Below are 25,215 nucleotides of genomic sequence, written 5' to 3' on the forward strand. Positions count from 1 at the left end.
TGGAAGCGAGGATATGCTGAGATTACTAGGTAGGCGACCAGGAACGGCTGGGGGTGCATTATTATCAAACGGAAACTCACACTACACAGCGGGCCTGGAGTTCGAACGCAGTAGAACGAGGGGCATGCTGGGGAGGTATGCATACCGGCCTAGCCTATAAGAAATCGGTCTTAGCTAATAACTAGATCCCTAAATATCTACATAGAATTGGATATTTGTATGCAAGAGTAATTTACAGCGGCGCGCATATGGTAAACGAGTCAATACGTTCAACGAACACTATGTAGCCGGTCCGCTACTACAGGGGTACTTAGTTGTGTTCCATCTCACTACCCAGACCGCTGCCTCGACCGTATTCAAACTCGGCGTAAGCGGCACATAGATATGATTTGGGACCTAGACTCAAAGGATGAGTAGTAAGAATATTGGGCAATGATCAAGTTTCCCGCCCCTTCACTACTAAACCGCGTCGCTAGCTAAAGATTAGCATCATGTAATTAGACGCGACTCCATGCATCGTCCGTACGAGTATCTATCTCCTATTTATAGACTGCCAATCAGCATGTAACGTTAGCTGTCTACCTACGCCTGAATTACGTGAACAGAGATACCCGCGTTCGCAACCATCTCTGCTCCACCTCCCTCTTGTTGGGGGAAAGCCACGTTGCGCCCATCAACGACATGAGTCGCCCACGGCGAGGTCGGGACGAACTACAGATTTCGTTAGTAATGCAGCACCTGCAGCGAAGCGAGGCTGCGAGGGCTAAGGCGTAAAGACCTGAGACCTCCTTCCACGCACCCGGCCTTGGCCCAGCTCGCCTACGACGCTTCATACATACTGCCTGAATTCGACGGGAGATGACGCGAGCGAAAATCTATGCTTCCTTTCCCCACCCCCGGCCAAAACATGCTCGGTCCGACTGGGGTATGGATGCGATCGAGCCGTCCAGCGTCGCAATATGCCCCACCCTACTCTAATCGTAACGCCGATTCCCCGTACGATCTGAACTACGAATAATGCGAAGGCCGTGGGCCCCCGAGATTGCGAGGTTGCAGTCGCCGGGGTCTTGGGCAGGATTGACGTCGGTCGTTGGGGAGGAAAGAAGGAGGAAGAAAAAAAAAAAAAATTAAAAATTTGGCACCATCTGCTGCCTCCATGTGCGTGTGGGTAGGATTTAGACGATTCCATGTAAACACTAACTCGATCCGCCGTGGCAGATCTTTCTTGGCCTCCGATTTGGCATCCGTAGCGTAGATCCTCCGAGGGGACCGGCCCACAAGTGTAGACCAGGACCGGGACAACCTGTACACGTAGCGCAGCGTGTGTATGGTAGGTACTGCATCTGTGTGTGCACCAACCGGGTATACAGTACATGGCAGGCCCCTAGTCGAAATTTTGTACCGGGCCAAATGCTCACGCTGCTATGCGGTCTCCGGATTCATCAAGCCGGCGACAGGGGGTTTGGTCAAGATCCCAAGGGTCGGACCGGGGAACTTTTGGGCCCAACCGCGCCCCCCCCCCCCACCCTCCTCAACCCTATACTATGTACACACGTTAGACTCTTTCCATCGCTGGACGTAACTCTATGTTTCGGGTTTCTCCCGGACATGAGCAGAAATAGTAGGACGCGAAAGGCCTAGTAGCACGCTACAATGCACGATAAACGCAGGACTTAAGTATTTACATGGGATATCCAAACCCAAAGACCGGTAAATGTTGCCATCTACGTATTACACTATGTAAAAACCCGGCCCCCGGGGCTGCGTCTTTGACGCACCAAGATCTTTTAGTACGCGTACCGGAACTGCTTGTTCTCCCGGTCCGTCATGCGAGCCCATGTCTCGGGCGACAGGGCGACATCCTCGCTCTGGACATCGGATGTGTTGTTGCGCTTCTTGTTCTGCCAGACGTAGTAGAGAAACAAGAGGAAGGTGGTAAAAGCGCAACCCGCTTGGGTGCCCATAACCGCGAGCTTGGCAGGGCGGTACTCTGGCTTATCCCGGTCCTGGAAGGTCTGTGGGCCAATGATGTTGCCCAGGGAGAAGGCCCCGCTGATGATGGCGGCCGAGAACGCGCGCTTGGTGGCGCCTCCGACATTGGCCACAGTCCACTGAACAGCAGCCGGATTGATTAGGACGGGGCCAATCCATCAAAGGTTATGCGGGGCAGGGCACGGAACGACTCACATTGTAGAAGATGGCGAGAGGGGCAACGACGGCGTTGACGAGGTATATGCCCGCCAAGACACCGCCTCGGTTGGTGGACGGGAGGAAGGACATGAGCGCGCCGCCAATAATGCTACATGTCATGTCAGGCATGAGAGTTTTCGGTTCAAGTTTCTGGAGAGAGACATACGCAGGGACAATGCAGGCAATGATCCAAGCCCAACGATGCGACTGCTTGCGAATACCGTAGCCGACAAACAGGGTGAAGAAGATGCTGACGGCACCCGAAGGAGTATTCATCAAGGCGGCCTCCTTAGGCCTGTAGCCAAGGTTTCGGATGAGGATGGCCGAATAAGTCGTTACGACGCCACTCGAGACGGACAGCTGATGTCGGGGAAAGAGAGGAAGAAAAAAGGTTTAGCAGGGTACGGGAGGAAACTCGAAACACCGCGCTCAACCGGGCGCACTTACCAGCACGACAGACAGCAGTAGAAGGTAGAGCTGCGGATCCTTCAGGGCCTCCAGGATCTCCTCGCCGCGGAACGCTCGGTTCTCGATGCCCGTCTTGTTGACGCTGACGTGCTTGAGGAGCGCCACCTTTTCGCCGTCTGATAACCAGCGTGCCTTCATCGGCGTGTCGGGGAGTAACAGGATGACAGCCGAGCCGACCAGGACCGTCACGAGACCCAGAGTGAGGAACATAGTTCTCCAGCCGGCGAGGCGGGCATCCGGGCCCATGTGCTGGAAGCCATACGAGACGAGACCGCCGACGATCTGGCCCAGGCCAAGACCGAGGTACCAGAAGGAGAAGCGAGGCGCCTGCTCAGACTTGGTATACCACTGGCTGCTGATCAGCATCAGCGAGGGGGCAATGGTGGCCTCGAAGATGCCTAGGAAGACACGGGACACCAGCAGCGTCTGATAATTGTGCGCGGCAGCACCGCAAGCAGTCGCAGTGCCCCAGAGGATGACGTTCAGGCCCAGCCATTTTGCCGCAGGGACAGCCTGAAGAAAGTAGACTGAAGCATCAGTGTTTGATTAGTGCACCTTGTTCGTACTTGTCACATGAGAGCCCATGTTTGCTTACTGTTGGGTATCTCGAAGCACAGCAGGCCGACAAAGAGGAACGTAGCGACGTTGGAGAATTCATTTTCCAGCATCCCCAAGTCCTCTCTGATACCCATTACGGCCGCATACTAGACGCAGGAAGATAGTGTGTTAGCCGCTGCAGGTGGGGGTCGGTGTGATTCCTGGGACGAGGTGGGGGGCGGGGTTTTCGGTGTCTGTCTCGTCCTTTGTTCTTTTCTTCCTTTTCTTTCTTCCTTACATTGAGAATGACTTTGTCCAGGAACTGCAGGGTGTAGCACAGGAACATCAATGGCACAATGCGGAAATCGATCTTGCGGCGCAAAGCCACCAGGTTGATTTGCGATTTGCCGTCAACATCCCGGTGGTTCTCGAGGTACTTCCAGGCGGCATCCAGGTCGCCCGAGGAAGCACCGGTGGCGGCCAACGACTCGTCGACTTCAGCGCCACCCTTTGTGCTGTCCTTCTCCGAGGTCGACATTTTTTTTTTCCAACCACTGCCGGTTGGGCAATTGCGCAATGACCCCGCGTCAACGGTACGGCGTAACGTAAGGCAAGGGAAAGAGCAAGACTCAGCGGTAGAGGAGACGGAGAGAGAGCGCGGGCGAGTGAGAGAGCGGGTCAGAGAACCGGGGGCTCGGGGGGACGGCAGAGCGCCACTGGGATGCAGGCTTGCAGTGCCGAATGGGTGGGCACAGAATGAAACGCGGGGCCAATACAAGAGAAAAGACGATCCAGCCGATTTTTAAGGAGGAAAAGGGGAGGAAAGGAAAGACACGAGACGACTCGTTCGAGAGGCAAGAGGCACGTCTGTTGGTCCTCTCCATGGAACACTAAGGTACCCTTACCTTATGGTGACCGAAGACCGGGGGGGTAACTTACACGATGGCATCAATGCAACCGATTTGATGGGAAATGGCTGCAACCATACATAATACTAGTCACTTCCAGGGCCTTTGGAGTAGAAACAGACCGAGAATTTTCATGCAACCCAATCCCCGGCCGCTGCGGCCACCCTTGGCACCCCCAAGCGGCCCGGACAACCTCTCAGAGACCCAGAAGCCGCGCTCACCCTTGTCGGAAGGGATCCCGGCTGCACGCTACGGCGCAGACGGCACAGCGACAATTACACAGACATCTCAACACACCAAGCACAAACACCCATTGTCGCTTACACGCATTACCCAATCAGTACCGATCTTGTAGCCCCTAGCCGAGGCATGGATAGACTTTCCGTGCATGTGCGCTGTGAAAATGCCGACGGGCCATGGCCCGCAGAGTCAAGGTTCCCTTGCAAGGGCTGTATCCCAAGAACCGCGACGTGCAAGGGGGAGAGGGGAGAGAAGGGCGGGCATGGTGAGTAGCGGACTGATAGGCCGCAGCAATATCGCGCAGGCCGGGAGCAATCAACCAATGCAGCACTTTAGACGCAGGGCAGATCTGGCGGGGTGTGCAGCAAGGGATGTGATCAGTTGGTCCATGGATCCCTCTTTTTCCCGCCTGGGCTGCCGTCTCGTCACTCCAGATCGGGGGCTTGCCGCGGCCTTGACACATCATTATTACCGCTACCCGGATATCATCCCTGGCGTTACAAAAACATGCCATGGAACGTCGAATGGAAAGAGTTTTCTTCCTTCCTGATGGAAGATGCCGGCCGTTGACAGCGGTCCCGGTCCCAGGAGTAAGACTCGCCGACCACCGTCTTCTCGACGTGAAACATAATGGCGCGAGAGTTCCATGCTGAACACACACCGGTGATCTCCCGAAAGCCTTTTTCTTAATACTTATTCTGGACTACTGCAGTTCTCTCTTTCTTATCTATCATTTTCTTGTTTTTTTGTTCTCTCTGTTCCCGGTCAAAGTCGACCCCCAATCCTAAACCACCCCCCTTCTTTTCCGGGCTCGGCCCAAGCCCGTGATTCTGTAACCAGGCCGCCATGGGTTGGGTCGAAAACGCGACACCCGAGGTGGACGCCGAGTCCGAGTATAGGACCATCATCGCCATCTGCGTCGTTCTGTCGGTCTTCTCGATTGCTATTGTGGGCGCCCGCCTCTGGATCAGGCACAAGAATCATGGGCTGGCGGCAGATGATTGGATGGCGACCTTGTCGGTGGTGTTTGCCTTAATCTACTCGGTCCTCTGCATCGTCCGTATGTCTGGTCCCCCCTAAATGGCCCCCGCTGCGCCGTTGGAGATACTATGCAGCTCTAACCCGTTGGCTCTACCCCTCCTCCGATGCAGAGACGAAATACGGCCTTGGACTGCCCGTGTTGTCTCGTCCAAAGGCGAATCTCATACCATATACGCGCAGCAACTATGCCGGCCGGCCGATATACCAGATGGGCATCAGCTTCTTCAAGGTTGCGCTGCTCATCAGCTATCTCCGCCTCTTCAAAGGGACAAGCCATAACGCGTACCGGAGAGTGGTTTGGATCGCAATGGTTGCCATCGTGGCCGGGCACTTGGGGTGCGCCCTCACTTTGATCTTTGCGTGCAGTCCGGTAAGTCAACGTGTTGCCCCCAGGTTGCGGTCGCGTGGCTCTACGGGACGCTTACAATTGTGCAATCAACAGGTGGAGAGGTCGTGGAACCCGAGCGTACCGGGGACATGTCTGGCCCCGGGGCCTTCCTTCACCGCCTACGCCATCGTGACCATCGTCTCAGACGTTGTTGTCGCCATCATCCCGATTCCAGCTCTGGTCCAACTCAAGGTGAACCGGGGCAAGAAGATTGGTCTGGTCGTCATCTTCCTCCTCGGTCTATTCACGACGTTATGTTCCGTGTTCCGCTATCTCCAGATCGACAGGATCCAGTACGGCGATGGAAACTCCACCATGCTTATTCTGTGGGGCGTCATTGAGTTTAACGTTGGCGTAAGCTCCTCCCCCGGTTCCCTCGTTCCGACTCCACAGCGCCGCCTCTCTAACCCACCTCTCCAGAACATGGTGTCATCACTGCCATTTCTGGCCCCCATATTTCTCCGCAAGGCGAGGGAGTACACGAACAAGTACGCGGGCGGCAGCGGGAACCATTACGGCGCGTCGAGCGGGGCGCGCAGGCTTGGGAAATCTGGCGACGGCTACAAGCTCAGCAGCATCTCCAGCCAGCGCAAGGGCACGTTCGCCACGGTCCAAGGCCAGAGCACCGGCAGCGAGGAGAACATCCTCAACGCCAACCCGGACAACTCGATTATGAAGTCGGTCTCGTACAGCGTGCACGTCGACTAAGGCGCCCACGTGTGGAACAGACGCCCACGCTCCACCACAGTGTCATTATTGAGCGGTTTGTTTATTGTGTCGAGACAAGACGGTGGCGCAAGGTATGGATTTTTTTGGGGGTTTCACTTAGCTATTGACCAGCGGCGGGGTTGCTTGCTTGATCTCGGGACCGGATACCAGGGAGATAAATATACCATTGATACCACGAGATATACGGCATTATTGCGGCTCATTTACAAGTGACTCAGTACGTAGGGAAAATGTAATTCAACGCCATTTTCTCAAGAAGCCTGAATAGTTCGTAAGTACAAATCAGCGTACTAGACGATTCTTGGCTCAACAAAATGTGGCGTGATGTTGATGCTGTGGGATTGGAGCGGGGATTTTCTCTTATTACGTTCGGCCTTTTCTACAGCGAGAGAAAAGAAGAAAGAAGGAAAGACGGGTTAAAAAAAAAAAAAAAAAAAAAAAAAAACCCTTCCTCTTCTCTTGCCTCTGAATTCTCCCTCCACCCACTTCTCCGACGCGGCACTCGGTCCCCATCTCACTCCACATGCCAGGCCAGAAGCTTAAATTCATCCATGCAACCCGGCCCGAACCTAGCTTGGCATAGTCATGTCGCTCTCATCAAACACGAGGTTCATGAGACGCCTGCTCAGGAGCGGGCTCTTCTCGTTGATCCGGCTCCACTGATGGGCGTCGATGCACGCCTGCCGCGATGCTAGGACGGCCGGGCGGGTTCGCGCCACGACCCGGTCCTCGTACCGGTCCAGCGCGGCTCGCAGGTCCGCCGCCGCCGCGCCAGCCTTGTCCGCGCCCTCGGCGAGCAGCCGGGGCATGACGAGCTCCACAAAGTCGAGTACGTCAACAATAGCGTGGTTGGCGCCCTCGCCTCGATCTGTAAAGGTGGGGTTTTTTTTTTCACCCCTCTCCTCAGTGTCACGTCGTTCCAACAGTGATGCGCTCACCCCGGCCCTGATCAAGGCCCCATCTGGGGAGTGGGGTTTTGGTAAAACTTACACATTGCCATCGGGTGCAATGCATCGCCGACCAAGGCCACATGGCCGGTGGTGTGCAAGCCCTTGGGGGGCGGCCAGTCGGACAGCTCAAGGCATTTCACTTTGGTGTCGGTGCGAATGCTCTGAGCTAACGACCGGAATGGCTCAGCCCACGTCCTCGCAAACTTCTTGATCAGCTCGATGCGGCCCTCGTCGGTGTCCGGGAAGACGGTCGGCGAGTTCTGGTTGAAAAAGCCGTCACGGATGGGCCACGAGACGACCATCTGGCAGGTGTAATTACTAGTACCGTTGTTGCCTTGGGGCGTGTTGCCGGGGGCGTCGAGGACTGTGGTGGTACTTAGTCAGCCCCGCTGATGGATACAAGATAATTCACCTTGGGTAAGTAGGGTGCTGAGGAGGGCTCACTGCTAAAATAAACAAACAAATCGTTCTCGGAAGCAGTGCCCTGGAGGAAATAGGGGTCGAGTTTCCGAAGAGGCCCAATCTCATCCGGGGTGCATTCGACTTTGACGCCCATCAGCCGGACAGGTATCTGGTACTTGGGAAGGTCTGGGAACAGCAAGCCCCGTATGCGAGAGCTCGCGCCATCGCAGGCCACCACCAGGCTGCCGTCGTACGAAGAGCCATCCTCGAAATGGACCGTAACAGATCCGTCCTGGGTAGTCACAAAGCTTTTGGCCGCCTTGCCCCACTGGAGAATGCAAAATGACCGGTCAGCGGCCCCGGGGGGGTCAGGAACCTTGGGTGTTTCCAACAAGGATAGTTACCTGCCTGAATATCCAGGCCGGCCGCCAGGAGACGTCTGAATCCAGCACGGGTAACTCGGATTCTCTGCGATTCCGTGGCGGCGGGCGTCGAAGCCTTCAGCTCAGCGGTGCTGAGGTCGAAAAACGGGAACGTAGAGGCTCTCCCCTCCTCTACGGCAGCCCTGTCAACATAGGCCTCGGGAAGACGCAGAACCAGATGCTCGGGCAGGAGAGACCGTAGTGCGGGGAGCGACCAATGCAGTGTCAGGCCCCAGCCGAGGTCGCGGCTTGCCAAGTCGGTGTCTCGCTCAAAGATTCGAAAAGGCACTCCGGTCTTGCGCAGGTATTGGGCGAGAAGGAGGCCGCTGACTCCGGCGCCTACGATGAGGATCATTAGCCTTTTCTTCTTCTGGTGGACGCCGGTCTTTAGACTTGTGGATTTCGTTTGTAGCATCCGACTCACGGGCAGAGGGAGCAAACGCTTAGAAGAATTAATTTATTTTTATTTTATTTTTTTCTTTTAGTTTGTTTCCCGTGGGGCCGGGATGGAAACGCAGCCCTAGGGAGCAAATGATGTTACCTTCATCAAGCGGCCAGTTTTCTTGCCGCAGTACCTACCTAGGTAATTTTGCCAGACTTGCAGCCAACATCCGTTACTGGTGCCCCGCCATTGCACGCATACCTTAGTTTGCCCCCACTATCCGACTGGATCGATCCAAGGGAGCCCGCCAGCGACCGGATTTCGCCGTCAAGCCAGCCGTACTGTACAAATACCGTATACTACAGCCAGTCAAACACGACCGGACCTCTACGGCGGGCTGCTGGGGTACTAAGTTCGCCTAAGTCTCCCGCTGCGCACCTTGGTTACCTTACGTGGTCTTTTATCTAGAACAATTTCTTGAGATAGGCCAGGGCACGTCGGACATGTTGTAACTAGTCCCAGAATGACTGCCCTCTCCGTACAACGTCCAGCTTCCCCTCTCCCGAACGTCGAGTATCCGGTGCGGGCAGTTCGATCCCCCCTCACTCGTGTCCCTTGCGTGCATATTGCCAAGCATACATTTTTGAGGGTCCACTTTCCCGGGCATCGTTCCAATCCCCGCTCTTCATCCGTCGTTCAGAATCCCCGTACTGTGCAGTGCATTGCCTGCCCTTGGGGCTGATGGCGAGACAACCAGTCTGACGTACCGTATCCCGGGTTGTCTAAGCCGCACCATGATTCCCAGCGGCCAAGCCTTGATTCATAACGCTTTGTGTTTCTATGGCGATAAAATACACCAGTCCAAGTTTGGAATAAGCAAGAGCCCTGGGGTCCAAACACTTACACTGGGTGGAGGGACGGAAGGGAGGTCGACTTGTCACCAAGTTTGGCCCAACTCGAACGTCAATGAGAACAAACATTGGCATTTACAGAGCTGCTCAGCCAACTAGCATATGATTTCGAAGGTCTCAAAGAATTTCCGCGAACGGAGACGCCACGTTCAGTTCCAGGAGATGCCGGACTGCGCGGCTTGGATGACTACCATACCTGTCCGTACCATTGCCTCCTACCACGGGATACCGGAGTAGCCCGAGGGCTATCAGAAGCATTGCAGTAGAGATGAGGCCATGGTAGGTAGAGTCGGTTGGTTTGCCGTCGCCTACCTCCCATTCACTCTTTGTGCGTCATTAAGGTATTCAAACTGCATCGCCAGTGTGATTCAGAGCTCCCTGAGGAATATTTGTATACAATCTTTGTATGCACGGCTCTATAAGAGACTAACTATGATGAGACGCTAAGGCTGGCCTTATATAAACCCACTTTCCCTGATCAAATCTGAGGAACTGAGCAAATGGACTGTTTCTTTGGTTATAAGGACTTTTTTGCGCCGACCTTGGGCGACGCGGCAGCCTCCTCTCTTCTTACTCTTCCTCCACCGCATCCCCGTTTTCTGTTTCTTAGTTAACGATGATCCGGGTGATGGTCAAAGAGTGGACCCATGCGCTCACGGACGGACAGACAACTTAAGGTCTGGCACGAAAAGTTGTTGTTGGCATTTAACAAACTAGGCTAAGCCCACCAAGTAGGACCCTAGCCACCCCGACGACACCATGCAAAGATGCGCTGAGCTAGGTTCTGATTCCGAATTTGTACAGTTCCTACCGTACAGTAATCCGAGAGCCTACCTTTCGGTAGTGTTACTAGTACTTGTAAGCAAACTCGGCCCTTCATCTTCCCTTCTCACTCCAAACCACCCCTCCGCATCCACGAGGGCGCCTGCTGATATTCCAATCCTATGCCAGTGCGTTCCTCGACTCCTAGCAGATTCCCGTCCTCCTTGCCTACGGTTAACCCCCGCTTGTGCTTCGAAGTGCTCTTAGGTTCCCGAGTTCAACCAAAATCGTCCTCCGTTTGCTCTGAAGGCTGAGCAAAATAAAATAAAATAAAATAAATAAAATTATAAACAAAATAAAACCGGATGGGAAAGAGGATGTTGGGGTGGGGGGTGGGGAGATACCGGTAGTGGTCGTCTCTTTTGGGCCTCGGAGCCGGGATATATTTTTGCTGTGATGATGATGGTCCGGAATAAACTGTACGGTCGCAGTGTGTTGGTAAGTATTGTTTCCGTGGTACAGTCCTCCGGGAGGATCTCACGTCACTGGCTGGAACCTCCCTGATGCCCAGTTTTGCCAGTCTGCTTCCAAAAGATAGCGCATTTAGACAGGGCCGCTCAAGGTCCATCTCCTTTCAACCAAGCATTCCGCTCGAACCAGAATTCTTCGGACACCTTCTCCAGTCCCTCGAGGACGATACAGCGCTGGTTGGCCGGATTATCCATCTGCCGTATGGCGGTCCTGCCGTCGGGCTCCTCGGCCGCTACCACATAGATGTGACCGCCTACCCATGCTCTATGAGTGTTAGGTCCCATGAAGACGGTCATGTGGATATCGGCTGGGATCGTTTCTCTGTTTTCTTTTTTTCCTATTTTTTCTTTTCTTCCTTTTCTTCCTTTTCTTCCTTTTCTTCCTTTTCTTCCTTTTCTTCCTTTTCTTCCTTTTCTTCCTTTTTGTATTTTTTCGTCTTCTCCGACTGGCTCATACTGCTCATCATGAGCCTCTTTTCTGATAATGACACAGTTGAAGCCATAGCTTCTGGCAACCTCCATGGTAATCTCAACATGTTCTCGCTTCGTGTCATCGTTAAAGTTGGCAAGGATCCTAGATTTGCGAAGGGTGCCTGGATCAAAGAGCCAGGCGACCGTAGGGTCGTCCCGTGTACCGCTACCAACTTCGTCGAAGACGTGTTTGGCCAGGGACGGACTTGGGTCCTGCTGGCCGTGGCTGTGGCCGGACTGGGCTGGCTTGGGGAGTAGCCATTTCCCTGGGCCCGTCAGAATCATTCCGCACTTAAACGGTGCCATCTTCGGCGCTTGGATGGAAGAGAAATGTCACGAGTGCAGCCACCTATTCGGTTCTGGAATCCTAAGTTAAACAGCCGGAAAACCCCAAATCGCCAGAGAACGTAACTCAGCCAGCGCAGGAAGAATGTGGTCGTTACAATAGTTTGGAGGGTGGATTTATGGGAGAACAGTTTAGGGAACAGGTCAGTTGTCACTTCACCTGCAGTGCATGGCTTACAGAACCCTCTCTGTTCCCACCTCAAGTCCCTACATCTGTCGGGTGGCATACAGGGAAACATGAGGGCCATTCGCTTTTGGCCAACTGGCCGTCTGCATCAGAACCAAGTTGAATCTCTCGGGGCCGTGTCAGCAGTCCATTTGCAAAGAAGTTGGAAAGAAGATGCCCATTAAAGAAAGTTGACTCGATAGAAGTAGCTGGGGGTTTCAACTCTGTCTCCTTTTCTCTGTCTGTATCATGTGTCTCTTCTCTCCGCGTTCCCTTTCTCTTATTTTTTTCTTATATTATATTCTTTATACATTGTGTCTCTATCAATGATAGCGTCTTGAACATGTCTGGGCGCCTTTTACAGTAGGCTCGAGTGAGTAATGCCTTTCCTGGCGAGTTATAGCTGAGAACGCTCCTTGTCCTGCCGGGTATCTCCACGCCATGCCCTGTGAATGCCTAAGCGCTTAGAATTCTATTGAGCAATGCAAATATCCCTATGGTCAAGCGATCTGTGGGTGTGTCTTTGCGATCGGAATGACAAGGCTGGCCCCAAATTGTGCTACGGCCTTGTATTACTTGGCCCTATTCTTTCTTCTTTGTTTTGTAATCAGGTCATAAAGAAACTCGACCAGACCCCCTGTTCCTCAAATTGTTCATAATCTGTACTGCCGAAGAGGGGTCGAGAGTCGAATAAAAAAAAAAAAAAAAACCATCCCCGATGTGGGCAATCAGTACAAAAGAACCCCAAGAGCAGCGATTGCATTTGCAGCTCGCAGAGTCGTAGCGTCGTAGCGCACAGAAACTCAAGGACTCTACCAACCGACGAGGAACTGTGAATAATACACAACAAGCATGGAATACACGGCGTCGGTTTCTCTACCTGAGTCTGAAGACTCTTACTCTGAGGAGTATGCGGCTGTTGCCGCCAAATTTCCTGCTTGGTGGGAAACGGATGAGGAAGACGTTGAAGAGGTATTTATAGACGCCATAGGGAAATCCGTGAAGGTCAGAAACCTAACTGACAGAAGCAGCCTGGTCGACATCATCAGTGAGTACGGGCCCTGCGGTCACCACCCCGTCATGCTGGGGGATCTCCTCGGCGATGGCGGCCGGTTCCGCGTGTCAAATAAACTCGCGGACTGCGGATCCTCGAAGATTTGGCTATGCCATGACAAGCTTTCCGGCAAGTGGCGCGCGGTTAAGATTAAGACGGCTGGCTCATCGACGGCCGATTGCGCAGAGCTCAAAGCGCTCGAGCTCTTCAGTGGCATGGACCGACAAGTGCTTGCGGCAGATCACCTTCAGCTACCCCTCGAGCACTTCTGGATCGACGGGCCTAACGGATGCCATCTCTGCTTCGTGCTGCCTCTTCTCGGCCCATCCATCTGCGGTATATCCCCCATCTTTGGACACATACCGGAACTGCTAAAAGACGTTTGTTTCCAGTTAGTCAAGGCGTTGGAGGTGATGCACTCGCATGGTCTTTGTCATGGCGACTTCCGGACCGAACACGCCCTCTTCCGGCTCGCTGACGGGGTTGACGAATGGAGTGAAGAGGATTTGGAGAAGGTTATCGGGAAACCCACGCTCATCCGCATCCGGCCGGCAGCGGGGTCTGGATCGGAATCCGGATCGGAATCCGGATCGGAATCCGGATCGGAATCCGGATCGGAATCCGGATCGGAATCTGGATCGGACTCTGGATCGGTACTCGTAACCGAATGGGACTCTGGATCCGAATGGGACTCTGGAGCTGAATCGAAATCTGGAGCTAAAGCGGAATCTGGGACCGAATCGGAACTTAGGCCTAGAGTCCCCCCTTTTCTTGTCGAGGCTAAAAGAATTAGATACGGCTCAGGCATCTGCTTGGCCGAGGTCGCCATCATCCACTTTAACAGCTCATACCATGTCACGCAACCTCCAATTGGCAGGCGCAAGGGTATCCCGTTTCGGTACGCGGCACCAGAAGATATCTTCGAGCAACATCAGTCCCTGGGTTTTCAGGCCGACATTTGGGCCTTAGGCTGCGCCATTGGGGAAGTATTTCACGGCTGGTTACCCTTTACCCCCATGCATAGTCGCCGGTGGAATACATGCTGCGGGTTCGAGCGTATCCTGTGTATCGAAGCAATTATAGGGCCCGTTCCAAGCACCTACAGAGCTACGTTTAGGCGCTGGTTCAGCGAGGAAAGCGGAGGGCTCCGCGACAACGCCATCCAAAGCCGCTTCCGCAAGATGTTCACGCACTGCCGCCACCCCAAGGGCTACAGATCCAAGGGATTCGGAGATATGTTCAACGACGGCAGCGACGATACTCCCAATTCAGGCCGCCATAGCAGGACACTCAAGCGCTGGTGCAACGAGGAAGGAGAAGTATGCCTCGACGATGGCAAGGAGGATTGGATGGAGCTGGCCGCCCTCCACTTCGAGTACGGATTCTACATACTAGCCCGAAAAGATGGCGAAGCCGACGCCAACTTCTTGCTAGACAACCTGCGCTATATAGGACACCTGATGAAGCACAGGACACCGGAATACGTGGACGACATGGCCGAACAGGCCGTCAGCAATCCGGATCGGCTGCCCTCTTACCCTGATTGGGCCATTTCCCGTGCGCCTCAAGACGATTTTTATCTCTACCACCCAATGACCGAGACGGACGCGAACCAGCTCTTTGATCTCTATCAAAAGATATTCCGGTGGCTGCCCGAGGAGCGGGCACCACTAGACGAAATCGCCGAGCATAAGTTCTTCGGCATGCGTAACGTTCGCCGGTTCCGCCTCAAATAGAGCAAGAGGTCTCGCCCGAGTGGTAACCGCAAAGGACGACTAGGGAGGCATCCGTCTACCGAACTGTTCAAGGTGAGCGGGTAGACTGTATGTACAATGTTCTCTTAATATCGTAAAACCGACATGGCAGAAGCAAAACGTCAAAACATGTAAACAAATTGTAAAAACAAGCCACGATGTGAACCAACTAATTCCTGTACCTAAAGTACAGTACCTTACCTTAGGCAACCTTATCCGCTCCGCCGGCTGTTGGCTAGCCACTGCTAAACCTCGACGTTGACCTAGTGATTGACGGGCTCTGGCCTCTTGATATGATATTGGTATACTTGGCAAAGGTTTGTAAGAATGTCGTGCTGAACTTTCGGGGAGCGGGCAAAATATCATCTCTCTCTGCACGTTGGAGAGCGGTGCTGGGGGCTTTGTAAACCACAGCATCATCCAATATTGACGGGTAACGAATGGAATGTCCCGACAGGACCCCACCACCCCCACCCAGCCCATCACCCTCCCTAAGAGCTACTTTGTCCCACCAAACGCGGCGCGGCCCCATGTCTCGCACTCCATCCAGCCAACACGCCCCGTAACCGACGATAGAAACCAGACCCGACTCGACGCGACAGCGACAGCGACAGCGACAGCGACAGCGACCGTCGCAACCCGCACCGAGGCCGCCACCCACGCCACCCTCCACAACCATTATCACCCAGAATGTCGTCATGGCGCCGAGGCAAAACACCTTCACCTTGGTGCCCAACCCGCTGGGGCTGCAGGGCCTCATGTCGCGCCCGGCAAACGGACCGCAGAGCAAGCCTCCGATGACATCGAAGCAGGCCCAGAAACTCTACAGGCAGGCCAATCGCCAACCGCGCATGTCCAAGGCCGAGCAGCGGCGCATCGAGCGCGAGGAGCAGGAGCGCATCCGGCGGGAGCTCGACAAGGAGAAACAGGCCAACAAAGCCCGCATCCTGCGCGACAAGAAAAAGGCCAAGGAACAGCAGGTGCTCGAGGAAAAAAAGCGCAAGGGACTGCCGCTCGTCGACGTACGGCCTAGCCAGGATACGATATCGAGGTTCGTCAGGGGCAATGGCCTGGGCAAGAAGCGAGACTCGGCCGGCGCAATTGTCAATCTCCGGCCCGTTGCCGAGGAGTCTCGGCGAGACGATTTCACGCCGTCACCAGCCCGTCGTGGTCGGGATAAGGAACGGGAGGAGGGGCCGGAGGAGGGGCCGGAGGAGGGGCCGGAGGAAGAGCCGGAGAGGGAGCGGGAGAGGGAGCCAGAGTGGGATGGAGATGCGGCTGACGTCAAGGTCGACCTTCCTACCGTCGCCGGGCCGGACGAGGGGAATAACGGATTGTCTATTGAACGCGCGACTCACCTGGTTCAGCGCAAGAGACAGCGCTCCGGCCAACGGGCCCTGCAAAAAGTCGACAATGTGCCGGTACGGGACGGCCCTTCAGCCGCCGCTCCGGGAGGTAGCAGCAATCAAGCCGCAGGAGCGACAGCGGTGGAGCGGAGGGGACACATACCTTCGGCAGAACATCTCACCGAGGAAGGGAATTCTGCCATGCTGCTCCGGGAGCGACCTACCAAGCCGCCTTCGCCAGTCCCAGCTACGGAAGCGGCTCCTAAGATCACCAGCTACGGCACCTTGGCCAAGGGAGCTGCTGCAAAACGGCCATCTACACGCCTCTGTGGTGAGGGCACGCGGGCTCAAAGCGTCGGGGGGCGTGAGAATATTGGTTCGGATTCAGCTAAACGGCTGCTTATAACCGACCCCGGACGAGCAGGGCTCCCCAAGACACGGCCCCCGATCCCTCCTCCCCAACAACATCCGCTTTTGAAGGGTCCGCCGGCGCCGCAGCATCCTAATGCCCGAAGGCCCCTGCAAGAGAGAAACCACGCGTCAGATCTCTCCCGGCGAGCTGCGGGCAATGCCTCAAAGCTCGCCGGGAGAGATCTGACTTCCAAGCAGGTCAGACCACGTGCGGTATCCTCCTCTACCACTGGGGCGCAGAAACCAAAGTGTCTCCGGCCGAACCTTGGTCAACCGCCTGCGCGTACCATAGCGGCCGAGTCAGCGAATGCCAACCACCCACAGAATCCGCAAGATGATTCTATGTCGTCGCTCCCTACGAGCACTCAACTCTTCGTCATGTCACACATAGACGACATCTTGCCGACCCCATCCCAGGAAGCGCGAGAGTTACAGGACGAGCAACCCATGGCCGAGCTGGCCACAGCTGCTTCCACGCGCGCGCCCGAACCGAAGCCACTGACTGGGCAGGGTGCCAATGCCAACTCGGTGATGGGCCCTCCTCCCCGTCCTGCGGTCGAAGTCGTCAGGCCGGCTATGGTGATGATGATGCCTTTCATCTCTACTCAAGACCTGGTTCTTTCCTCTCAAGATCTTCGAGATTTGGAGGACACGGCAGCGGCTCGAAGAGGGGCCCTCAGAGACAACGGCCGCAACAACATGGCTCCAAATTTACAGTACGGCACACGTGCGCTGCCGCCTTCTTTCCCTCCCAAGAGTCACGCAAAAACCGGCAGCACGTCGTTAGGTTCGGCAAACGGTCCCGTTATACAACAACGGCCGGAAAGAGCCTGGAGATGTTTGGCAGAATCCCGCCCGTCAGCTCCGCCCCTGGCAGCAGCGCCTGTGACTGCGCACGCTTCGGATGCCATGACGAGCACGAAGGGTCGGCCGCAACCATCGTCGCGCATTTCATCCCAGCCCACCTGCCGACAAGCGGCGATGCCGTTCCGGACACACCGCCTACCTCGGAAACGAAACCGTGCTCCCGACGTTGTTGCCATGGGAGAAGCACAGGAGCCAAAAGGTGAAAGACTCTCAGCTGCAAACCACGGCTCTGCTCTCCAGACTCCACGGCCAATACCCGCCCCTTACGCGGAAGGCGATGGAGCGCCACAGGAAGCCGATGCGCCAGTCGAGGCATGGCCGCCCGTGTCCCCCGAAAAGCCCCGGTTCTTCGGTCCAAGCGGCTGTGGCTTGGACGTATTGTTGGCCATCGACGAAAGCCGCAAGACGCACGCGGAAGAGGAAAGGAAGCGTCAAGCACAAGCACCAGATCCGAGCAATCCGGGCGAGAACACAACTGAGATGTCCCAGCACAATGCCGCCGTTGGCGGGCCGCCAGCGATGTGGGCTCGGGCGGCATCTCAAGAGACGGATTACGGCGACCTTGAGCTTGACATGGTAGACTTGTTAGATCTCTGAACTTGGGGCTGGCTATCAGGAGGCCCCGGAAGCCACCAGATGCAAAGTCTGCGACATGAGGCGGCGGCTACGGCCCGGAACGGTTATTTGTATATACGCGCCTCTAACCCTCAGGCCTCAAGGCCTCACACCCTCACACACATTAGCAACGATGAAAGATGACAAGCCAAGTCAGATGCTGTGTTCATGGGCGCGGCGGCACCGCCCGATGCCACGGCGTTGACTAGGCACCTAACTTATAGCCTAGTTCATGCACCACGTGCACACATTGTAATTAGTGACTTGTGTGCAAGGTGTGACCAGTCTACGTTCTACGTTTCTTACGTTTCGTGGCTCCTTTGGCTGCGCTTTTCTTTTTTTCTTTTCTTTTCTTTTTTCTTTTTCTTTTTTTATTTTTTATTTTTTTTATTGGGCGTCAGGGGAAATCTGCCTCGTGCGTGCGCATGCCTGGCGCGTGGTTTGGGTGCCAAGGTTACGGCACGATTGGGCAGAAATGGCCCTGTGTCGTTCTGCTTGCATTGCATTGCGGCCGCCCGAAAGTATGTGTATCCCTCCTCCCCCGTCCCAGCCGGCCCCGCCCCCGCCGCCCCACGTCCATTCCCATTCTTCACTAGGCGCAGTACAGCACAGTACTGTACTGTACAGTACATACCGTCCGTCCCATGGTAGTGATGGCCCGGGTCAGTCCTCCAAGCTTGTCCAGTGCCAGAAGCCTAACAGTCATTTCTTTCTTCCAGGCAGACGGGATCTGCAGAAATTAATGCCTTGCAGCCTCATCCATCCCCAATCTCATCCCATCTCATCCCATCTCATCGCATCCCATCCCAACCCGCATTTACCTTGCTTGTTTGCCCTGTGTTCCCCACATTTCAGCCCCCTTGTCATCAATCCTCCCGGCCGTGCCTGCATTTCCGTTTCAACTCCCAACCCAGAGAGGCCTCACCCGCAGAGCAGCAGAACACACAACTCAGCCATCTGGGGGAAGTTTGAAATCTTGGGGAAAAAAGAAAAGAAAAGAAAGAAAAAAAAGAGAAAAAGGAGAGAGGGAAAAATACCCCTCCCCCGCTGCTGCTCCTGTGAGCAAAGTTACGGATTCTATATACTATGAGCCGCCGCTTTGACCGCCACCGCTCAGCGGGCTTTGACTCAGTATTTGAGTACGGCTCGGCGCCGTGGGAAACGAGGACCGTCCACATCGGCGGCGGCGGCGGCGGCGGCGACGATGACGATGACCGATACTCGCGCATCGGTCTCGGCAGCGCTGCTATTTCCGCCAGCGTGAGCGGCTATGGTGGCGACACGGAACTGAGCAACCCCCGGTCGCGGACCAGGCGTAGGGACAGAGACTGGGACAGCAACAGAGAAAGAGAACGGGAACGGGATAGAGACACCATCAGGTTCCGGACGGACCGCGACAGAGACAGGGACAAGCCAATCTTTACGGACCGCGAGCGCGAAAACCTCAAGCAGCGCCTGTGTTTAGGGCGGGCAAACGCCCCATCGGCATCCGCATCGGCGTCCGCCTCCGCCTCCGCGTCCGCCTCCGCGTCCGCATCCGGATTCTACCCGCGACACCATCACACCCGTGCCAGGTCGCTGTCGCTCGGCCGCGGGTATGCCTATTCTTCTTATTCGCCGCCCGAGTCGGACCCCGAGTTTGAGTACGAGGATGCCCCATGGCTAGACGGGACCGTAGTCTCCCCGCCGGGCTATTACCACCACGAGCGTCTCAGCCTGTCCAGCCCCCGCGTGGCACTCGCCGGCGCCGGCTGGCCGCTGGCTAGTTCGAGGCCGGCCTCGAGGTCGCCCAGTCGGCAGGGCAGGGACCGTTACGAGCGGGGCTATCAAGTCATCGAGCCGCGGCATGGCCATGCTTCCCACCCGGATGAGCTGGGGTTTGGGATGGCAAGGTTGGGGTTGGGGTTGGGGTTGGACGCTGCCACCACGGGCCCGCTGCCGAATCCGAGGGTCCCATCCAGCAGGAGTGCTAGTCACGATACGTGTAGGAATGGAGTAGCAGGGGCAGCAATGGCAGCAGGGGCAGCAGGGAGGAAGGGGATGAGTCCGGGCCGGAGTGTGAGAGCGACCTCGTAAGTCGGATTTCCATGCGGTGGGAAATTGACGGTTCTGATTTCGCAATGCGCGTTTGGGAACGACCGCCTCTAACCCCTGATGGCTAGCAAATACCGCCCTGTCAAGACGCAGTACACTCAGGTCCACGCCCTGATCCTGACCTGGTCGTTTCACGACCTGCGGACAGAAGACTACACGGCCCCGCCGACGTCCGACTACGTGTCCCTCGAAGAGGAGACTGCGCGGCTGCGCGACACGCTCGAGGGCTACGGCTACATGGTGCACGAGTTCCTGATCCCAATGCACCGCTCCGCCGAGACGCTCAAGTCCAAGCTCAAGCAGTTTTGCCGCTTGGCAGCCGATGACACTCTGCTCATCATCTACTACCACGGCCACGGCGCGTTGGACGAAGAGAACGAACTCGTCTTTAGCAGGTAGGCACTGCTACAGCTTCTTCAAGTCACCCTTCTTGCTAGCAACCTCGCTTCAGAGCGTCCAAAAGCGGTCGCGGGATTAGATAAGGTTCCCCGAATGTGAGACTAACGCATCACAAACTCATCCCAGCCACGACCACCCGGACAATGCCGAATGGTCCCAAGCCGCTGCCGCCGAGCTCTACGCGGCCCTCCTCAGCGGCGACGCATGCGTCACACATGGCCGCCGGGACAGATACCAAGAACTCCTCAAGAAATAGTGAGTGGCATCTTTTTTAACCCCCCGAGACAGTCTCTCTCTCTCTCTCTCTCGCTCTCTTTTATATAGACTAAACTAATGCCGTACCCTCTTCTTTCCCGCGCGGACTCAGCGAGCGCTACCGTCCCGTAGCAACCGTGAAGTGGGACTCGATCCGCGGCACCGTCCTCTCGGCCGCCTGCGACGTGCTCCTCGTCCTCGACTGCTGCGCCGCCGGCGGCGCCAACCTCCGCCACGTCAACTGGCAGCCCCCGCCCGGCACCGAGGTCTACACCAAGCACCTCTTCGCTGCCTGCGGCTTCGAGTCGAGCACCAGCGACGACATGACGGCCGCCATGTGCGAGGTGCTCGACAGCTGGGTGCCCCCCCGCGACGCCTCGGCTCCCCCGCCTGGAGTTGCCGCGGCGGCGACGGCTGTAGGTGACGGTGGTAGTGGTGCTGCCGCTGCTGGTGGTGGTGGTGGTAGTGGTGGCGGTGGTGGCAGCGGAGGAGGTGCTACAGTTGTGCCTGGAGGGGGCACGGTGTTGACCACCAAGCGGCTGCACCAACTGATGGAGGATAAGCTGCAGAAACGGTCGGTCGGGTCGCAGCCCATCTTCAAACAACTGCTGCCCCAGGACCCGGAGCAGTATATTACGCTGCCGAACCTGCGCGAGAGGGACGTCAAGATGGGCATGGGGGAGCGGCGGGGGAGGAGGGGGTATATACTTGCTTGAGAGTTGCGACGGTGTGTTTTTTTGTATGATGCTTTCTTACGCTTGCTTGCTTGCTTCTACGGTTGGTGCTTGTTTGCATGAAGCGATGGCGTCCTGCGGGAGCGATCTGCGTTGTGGTTGTTGATATGTCAAGGCTGTGTATGTGTGTAAGACAGATAAAGACTAAAGTTGGCGCTTGAGATTCATCCTCTTACCAAAACTAAACTCTGTGCTTCTACACGAGGTTTCGGCGGAAGCGCTCTTGCTTATAACCACCAAGCAACCCGTTGTTATCTGTCCCAGACCATCCCTCAGTCTTCATGAACCTGGTGGCTTCTTGCTGCTCGTTTCTTTTCACGACTAGGACAGGTATGGCAGTGCATGAAAGCGACGAGCCTCGACATTGTTCCTTGTTTTGGCCATTCTCATAGCCCCAGTATTCAGGCTGTTCAAGCCCCCTCGACGGGGACGACTCCAAACTACAACCATAAGAGCGATGGCGGCCACAGCAAACCACCTCAGTCTAGGAGTCCCGGCAACCCACGTCCCCTCTCACGTCCACAGACTCACCACACCCCATAATGGCCTCTCAGATGAAGAGACCGAGATACGGAAGAAACAAGAAATTGAATTACCTGTACGGGTCCCCGCCGCGGAAGATAAAGCCCAAGATTGACAAGAGCAAGGCCACACCCGTCCCCGTCCCTGTGATATCCAACGAGGCGATACCGGGGCGAACCCGCACAGCATCCCTGATCCAGAAGGCCCGGTTAAAATTGGAAAAGAAAAAAAAAGATTTTCAATATCTGTAGGAGGAAGTTTATCGAAAGGGGAACAGAGCGAGAAGCGGCGGGAGAGACAAGAGAAACCGACAGGACGTAATATACGGGGCCCCAGAATGTCGAACCATGTCGATGCAAGCTTGCTGTTTAAAGACCTGGCTGGCTTACTTCCGAGCGAAAAAAAAGAAAAGAAAAAAGAAACACACTCGAGGCGGCGGAAGGATTCCGCCCGACAGTGAGTGAGCGGCACGCAGGCCACACGACCGTGACGAAAGACCAGAGGGAGATCGATCGTTTTGATGGATAACAAGACCACATAAGCAACATAGAAAAGCAAATGCAACTCAGCAGTTCCCGTCATAGTTAGCTAAGGCAGCGGTCCCGCTATTCACAGTCGCTGCTATTCGTAACCGCTTCTTCTTCCTTTCTTCTCCATCCTGCGCTCGCAAAGCAAACCTTGTCCCAAAAAGCCGACGAGATGCCCAAAGACCGTGCCGGGGAACCCGGCTTCCATTGCCTCGTGAGAGCTAGAACGGAAGAGAAAATCGGCCCGCTTACAAACAACCCAAGAGAAAAAAAATTAAAAAAAAAAAAAAAAAATTAAAAAAAAAATCCATAACAATTACACAAAGGGGACTCCAAAGTGGAACGCCTCTATCCCATTGCAGAAGCATTTCTTAACCGTCCAGTGAAAAGCCCAGCCAACCAAACGCCTAGCTATGCCGCCCTTTGAGGTCCCTAAATCCTGCGCCGTCCTTGTCACGAGATGTCGTGGCCGACGAATAAATAGAACGAAGGAGAAGGAGCAAAACCACAATAAACCGCCCTCTTCAAGTTCCTCTCCCTCCAGACTTGTGCTCCTTCCCGGTCGTTGAGAGAGAATGATATGTTTGAGTCTCGGAAAGCAACACGTGCATGGCTACGTCTGCGTAACGTTACCGGGCGATATGCAAAGGACTGAATTGCGGAGCCGCTCCACCATTAAACCCAGCCGCCGATTTTCCCCCTGGAGTTAGAGGAAGAGGCCCACCCATTGTGGCTTGTTGCTGACATCGGACGGGCAGTCGTCGACAGCGCAGAGAATCTGACCCTTCCGACCATTCTCCGGGCCCTTGCGGAAATTGGCCGACGAGTTCTTGCCACCCTTGCGATGTTCGAAGCAGTCCTTGCAATAAACCTAGGGCAGAGTCAGTCGGACGCACACCACACGAGTTACAAACCGATGATAAAAGTAATAATAATTAAAAAAAAAAAAAATAGAAAAGACAAAAAAAATTACTCACGTGTCCGCACTCCTTGACAGCCCAGAAATGGTGCTCCTCACGGTCCTTCCGCGTCCTCGCCCTCTTGACGGGCGGACCGTTCGCATCTTCCCCATCGGGGTCGTATTGCAATTCCTTTTCGCAGCTCGGGCACACAGCCACCTGGTCGGCGCTGCCGCCAGTGTTGCGCGTAAAGCCCGGGCGAGGCGGCGGGGGCGGGACGTGTGCCGGCTTGCGGGATCCGCCGTTGTGGCCGCCGACCCGGTAGTTCAGGTTCGGCACGTTCTCGGCAAGCGGGTTGTTCATGTCGACTGCGCGGCCTATAATCTGGACGTCCACCTCGGCCGGTTGCCGGCTCCCCCAGACACCCCCAAGGCGCATAATGTCGAAGCGAGGTATATGACTGACGAAACGGTGAAAGAGATTGCCATCCAGGACCTCAAGTTCCATGGGTGCCGGTGGCCGAGGCCTGTTGGGAGGCGGGTCTGGCGGTCGGGAACGATCGCGACGTGGAAGCGCTTGCGGCAGGGGGGGCGGGGGCGGGGGGTCATCCAGAGTCAAATCTATGACATCGGCGTGATTCCCGAGAAGGCTACCGTCGCTACGTGAGAGAGAGGGCGTGCGTTGGTTTAGCGACATTTGCCGGCGCGGGTTTCTAGCGACATTCTGTGGTGGGTTGAAGACGCGCGCCCGTGAAGGTGCGGCGACTCTAGGTTCTTCGGGAGAATCTGGCTCGCCTGTCAGGTCGATAACCTCTGCTGGCGCTAATGTTCCGCCCGGTGTTCGAGAGTTGCGCCCCGCTGAGCGAGAGCGAGCCGGGCGCACTTCCATGGCCACCAGCTCATCACGGTCAGCCATGTCAGCCATGCGAACCCGCTCTCGAGAAGGCGGCGGGAGATGGTATGGGTGATGACGAGAATGTTGGCGCTGGCTCCCCCAAGGTCTCGACCCGGGTTCCTCCCTGGTCAAGTCGTGGCGAGACGATAATGGGAAGTGCGGACGCGGTGCTGGCCAGTTGTCGAAGTCTAATATGGATCCGATGGGCGGGAGAGAACCTGCGTCTCCCCGGACGAAGAGCAAGTCTGACGGTGCTTCGGAGCGTCGGCCTGAATTTGGCGGGGAGTGAGCCTCATGGTGACGCCTAATGCTCTGTGGGAGAGGACTTACCCTCGGAAACGTCGCCTTCTTCTTCGTCCCCGCCCTCAAAGACAAACTCAAAACCGGGTTCGTCTTCGTCCTCGTCGTAGTGCTCGTCGTCCTCTATTTCGTAGTCTTCCAATCCAAACTCGTCGGCAAAACCCAGTTCGAGATGGGCGTCGTAATCCGATTCGAGGCCCTCCTCGTCGATATCCTCGTCGATATCCTCGTCGATATCCTCGTCGGGGTCCTCCTCGAGCTCGGATGCTGCGGGAGGCGACGAAACACGAGAATCCGAGTACGCGTCGGGCGATGAATACACTTCCGAGTCGTTCTCGTGCTCGCGATCGATATCGCCTCCGACTTCATCAAATTCGGCCTCGGAATGGTGGTATTCCATTTTCTGCTCTCCCCTCTCCTCTTGCCCTAACGCTGCATCGAGGGACCCCCGAGAAAACGCACGCCTCTGCAAACGCTGTTGCCGTCGGTGCGCAGGGTAGTCGAAGGGAGGGACGACTCGGTCGGAGAGTGCGGGCAGCCGCGTTTGTTGCGATTCGGGAGGAGCAGCAGGTGATCACGACCCGGTGGGGGTTGTTTGCTCGCTCAAGCAAACCCCAGGAAAGCCGTCGCTACAATGGAGAAAGAAAAAAGAAGAGGCGTGATCCGGCTGCAACAGCGAGAAATTAGGGCTGCGCGAATTTA

At 55.8% G+C, this 25,215-nt stretch overlaps 8 protein-coding genes across 8 annotated transcripts; 4 read left to right on the plus strand and 4 right to left on the minus strand.

Annotated features, from left to right (window-relative positions):
* Positions 1-1,787: 1,787 nt before the first annotated feature.
* Positions 1,788-3,733, minus strand: MFIFM68171_11223 (uncharacterized protein; the record flags this gene model as incomplete). The annotated part of the gene is made up of 6 exons (XM_071066642.1): positions 1,788-2,111; positions 2,188-2,299; positions 2,357-2,550; positions 2,638-3,185; positions 3,254-3,362; positions 3,494-3,733. 6 exons carry the CDS (start codon positions 3,731-3,733, stop codon positions 1,788-1,790), a joined length of 1,527 nt encoding a protein of 508 aa, XP_070922743.1.
* Positions 3,734-5,189: 1,456 nt separating this feature from the next.
* On the plus strand, positions 5,190-6,480 carry MFIFM68171_11224 (uncharacterized protein; the record flags this gene model as incomplete). Its single annotated transcript, XM_071066643.1, has 4 exons — positions 5,190-5,403; positions 5,495-5,754; positions 5,827-6,126; positions 6,193-6,480. 4 exons carry the CDS (start codon positions 5,190-5,192, stop codon positions 6,478-6,480), a joined length of 1,062 nt encoding a protein of 353 aa, XP_070922744.1.
* Positions 6,481-7,070: 590 nt separating this feature from the next.
* On the minus strand, positions 7,071-8,630 carry MFIFM68171_11225 (uncharacterized protein; the record flags this gene model as incomplete). The annotated part of the gene is made up of 4 exons (XM_071066644.1): positions 7,071-7,369; positions 7,492-7,815; positions 7,896-8,181; positions 8,262-8,630. The coding sequence occupies 4 exons, from the start codon at positions 8,628-8,630 to the stop codon at positions 7,071-7,073; spliced, it is 1,278 nt and encodes a 425-aa protein (XP_070922745.1).
* Positions 8,631-10,947: 2,317 nt separating this feature from the next.
* Positions 10,948-11,616, minus strand: MFIFM68171_11226 (uncharacterized protein; the record flags this gene model as incomplete). Its single annotated transcript, XM_071066645.1, has 2 exons — positions 10,948-11,125; positions 11,318-11,616. 2 exons carry the CDS (start codon positions 11,614-11,616, stop codon positions 10,948-10,950), a joined length of 477 nt encoding a protein of 158 aa, XP_070922746.1.
* A 1,078-nt stretch (positions 11,617-12,694) lies between these two features.
* On the plus strand, positions 12,695-14,632 carry MFIFM68171_11227 (uncharacterized protein; the record flags this gene model as incomplete). Its single annotated transcript, XM_071066646.1, has 1 exon — positions 12,695-14,632. One exon carries the CDS (start codon positions 12,695-12,697, stop codon positions 14,630-14,632), a length of 1,938 nt encoding a protein of 645 aa, XP_070922747.1.
* A 716-nt stretch (positions 14,633-15,348) lies between these two features.
* Positions 15,349-17,871, plus strand: MFIFM68171_11228 (uncharacterized protein; the record flags this gene model as incomplete). Its single annotated transcript, XM_071066647.1, has 1 exon — positions 15,349-17,871. The coding sequence occupies one exon, from the start codon at positions 15,349-15,351 to the stop codon at positions 17,869-17,871; it is 2,523 nt and encodes an 840-aa protein (XP_070922748.1).
* A 1,104-nt stretch (positions 17,872-18,975) lies between these two features.
* Positions 18,976-21,353, plus strand: MFIFM68171_11229 (uncharacterized protein; the record flags this gene model as incomplete). Its single annotated transcript, XM_071066648.1, has 4 exons — positions 18,976-19,961; positions 20,052-20,378; positions 20,509-20,637; positions 20,750-21,353. 4 exons carry the CDS (start codon positions 18,976-18,978, stop codon positions 21,351-21,353), a joined length of 2,046 nt encoding a protein of 681 aa, XP_070922749.1.
* Positions 21,354-23,126: 1,773 nt separating this feature from the next.
* On the minus strand, positions 23,127-24,913 carry MFIFM68171_11230 (Cell cycle control protein; the record flags this gene model as incomplete). The annotated part of the gene is made up of 3 exons (XM_071066649.1): positions 23,127-23,291; positions 23,398-24,482; positions 24,544-24,913. The coding sequence occupies 3 exons, from the start codon at positions 24,911-24,913 to the stop codon at positions 23,127-23,129; spliced, it is 1,620 nt and encodes a 539-aa protein (XP_070922750.1).
* Positions 24,914-25,215: the final 302 nt, after the last annotated feature.

The sequence above is a fragment of the Madurella fahalii genome (genome assembly GCF_045866475.1).
Source record: "Madurella fahalii IFM 68171 DNA, scaffold_6, whole genome shotgun sequence".
Classification (NCBI taxonomy): Eukaryota; Fungi; Ascomycota; class Sordariomycetes; order Sordariales; genus Madurella; species Madurella fahalii.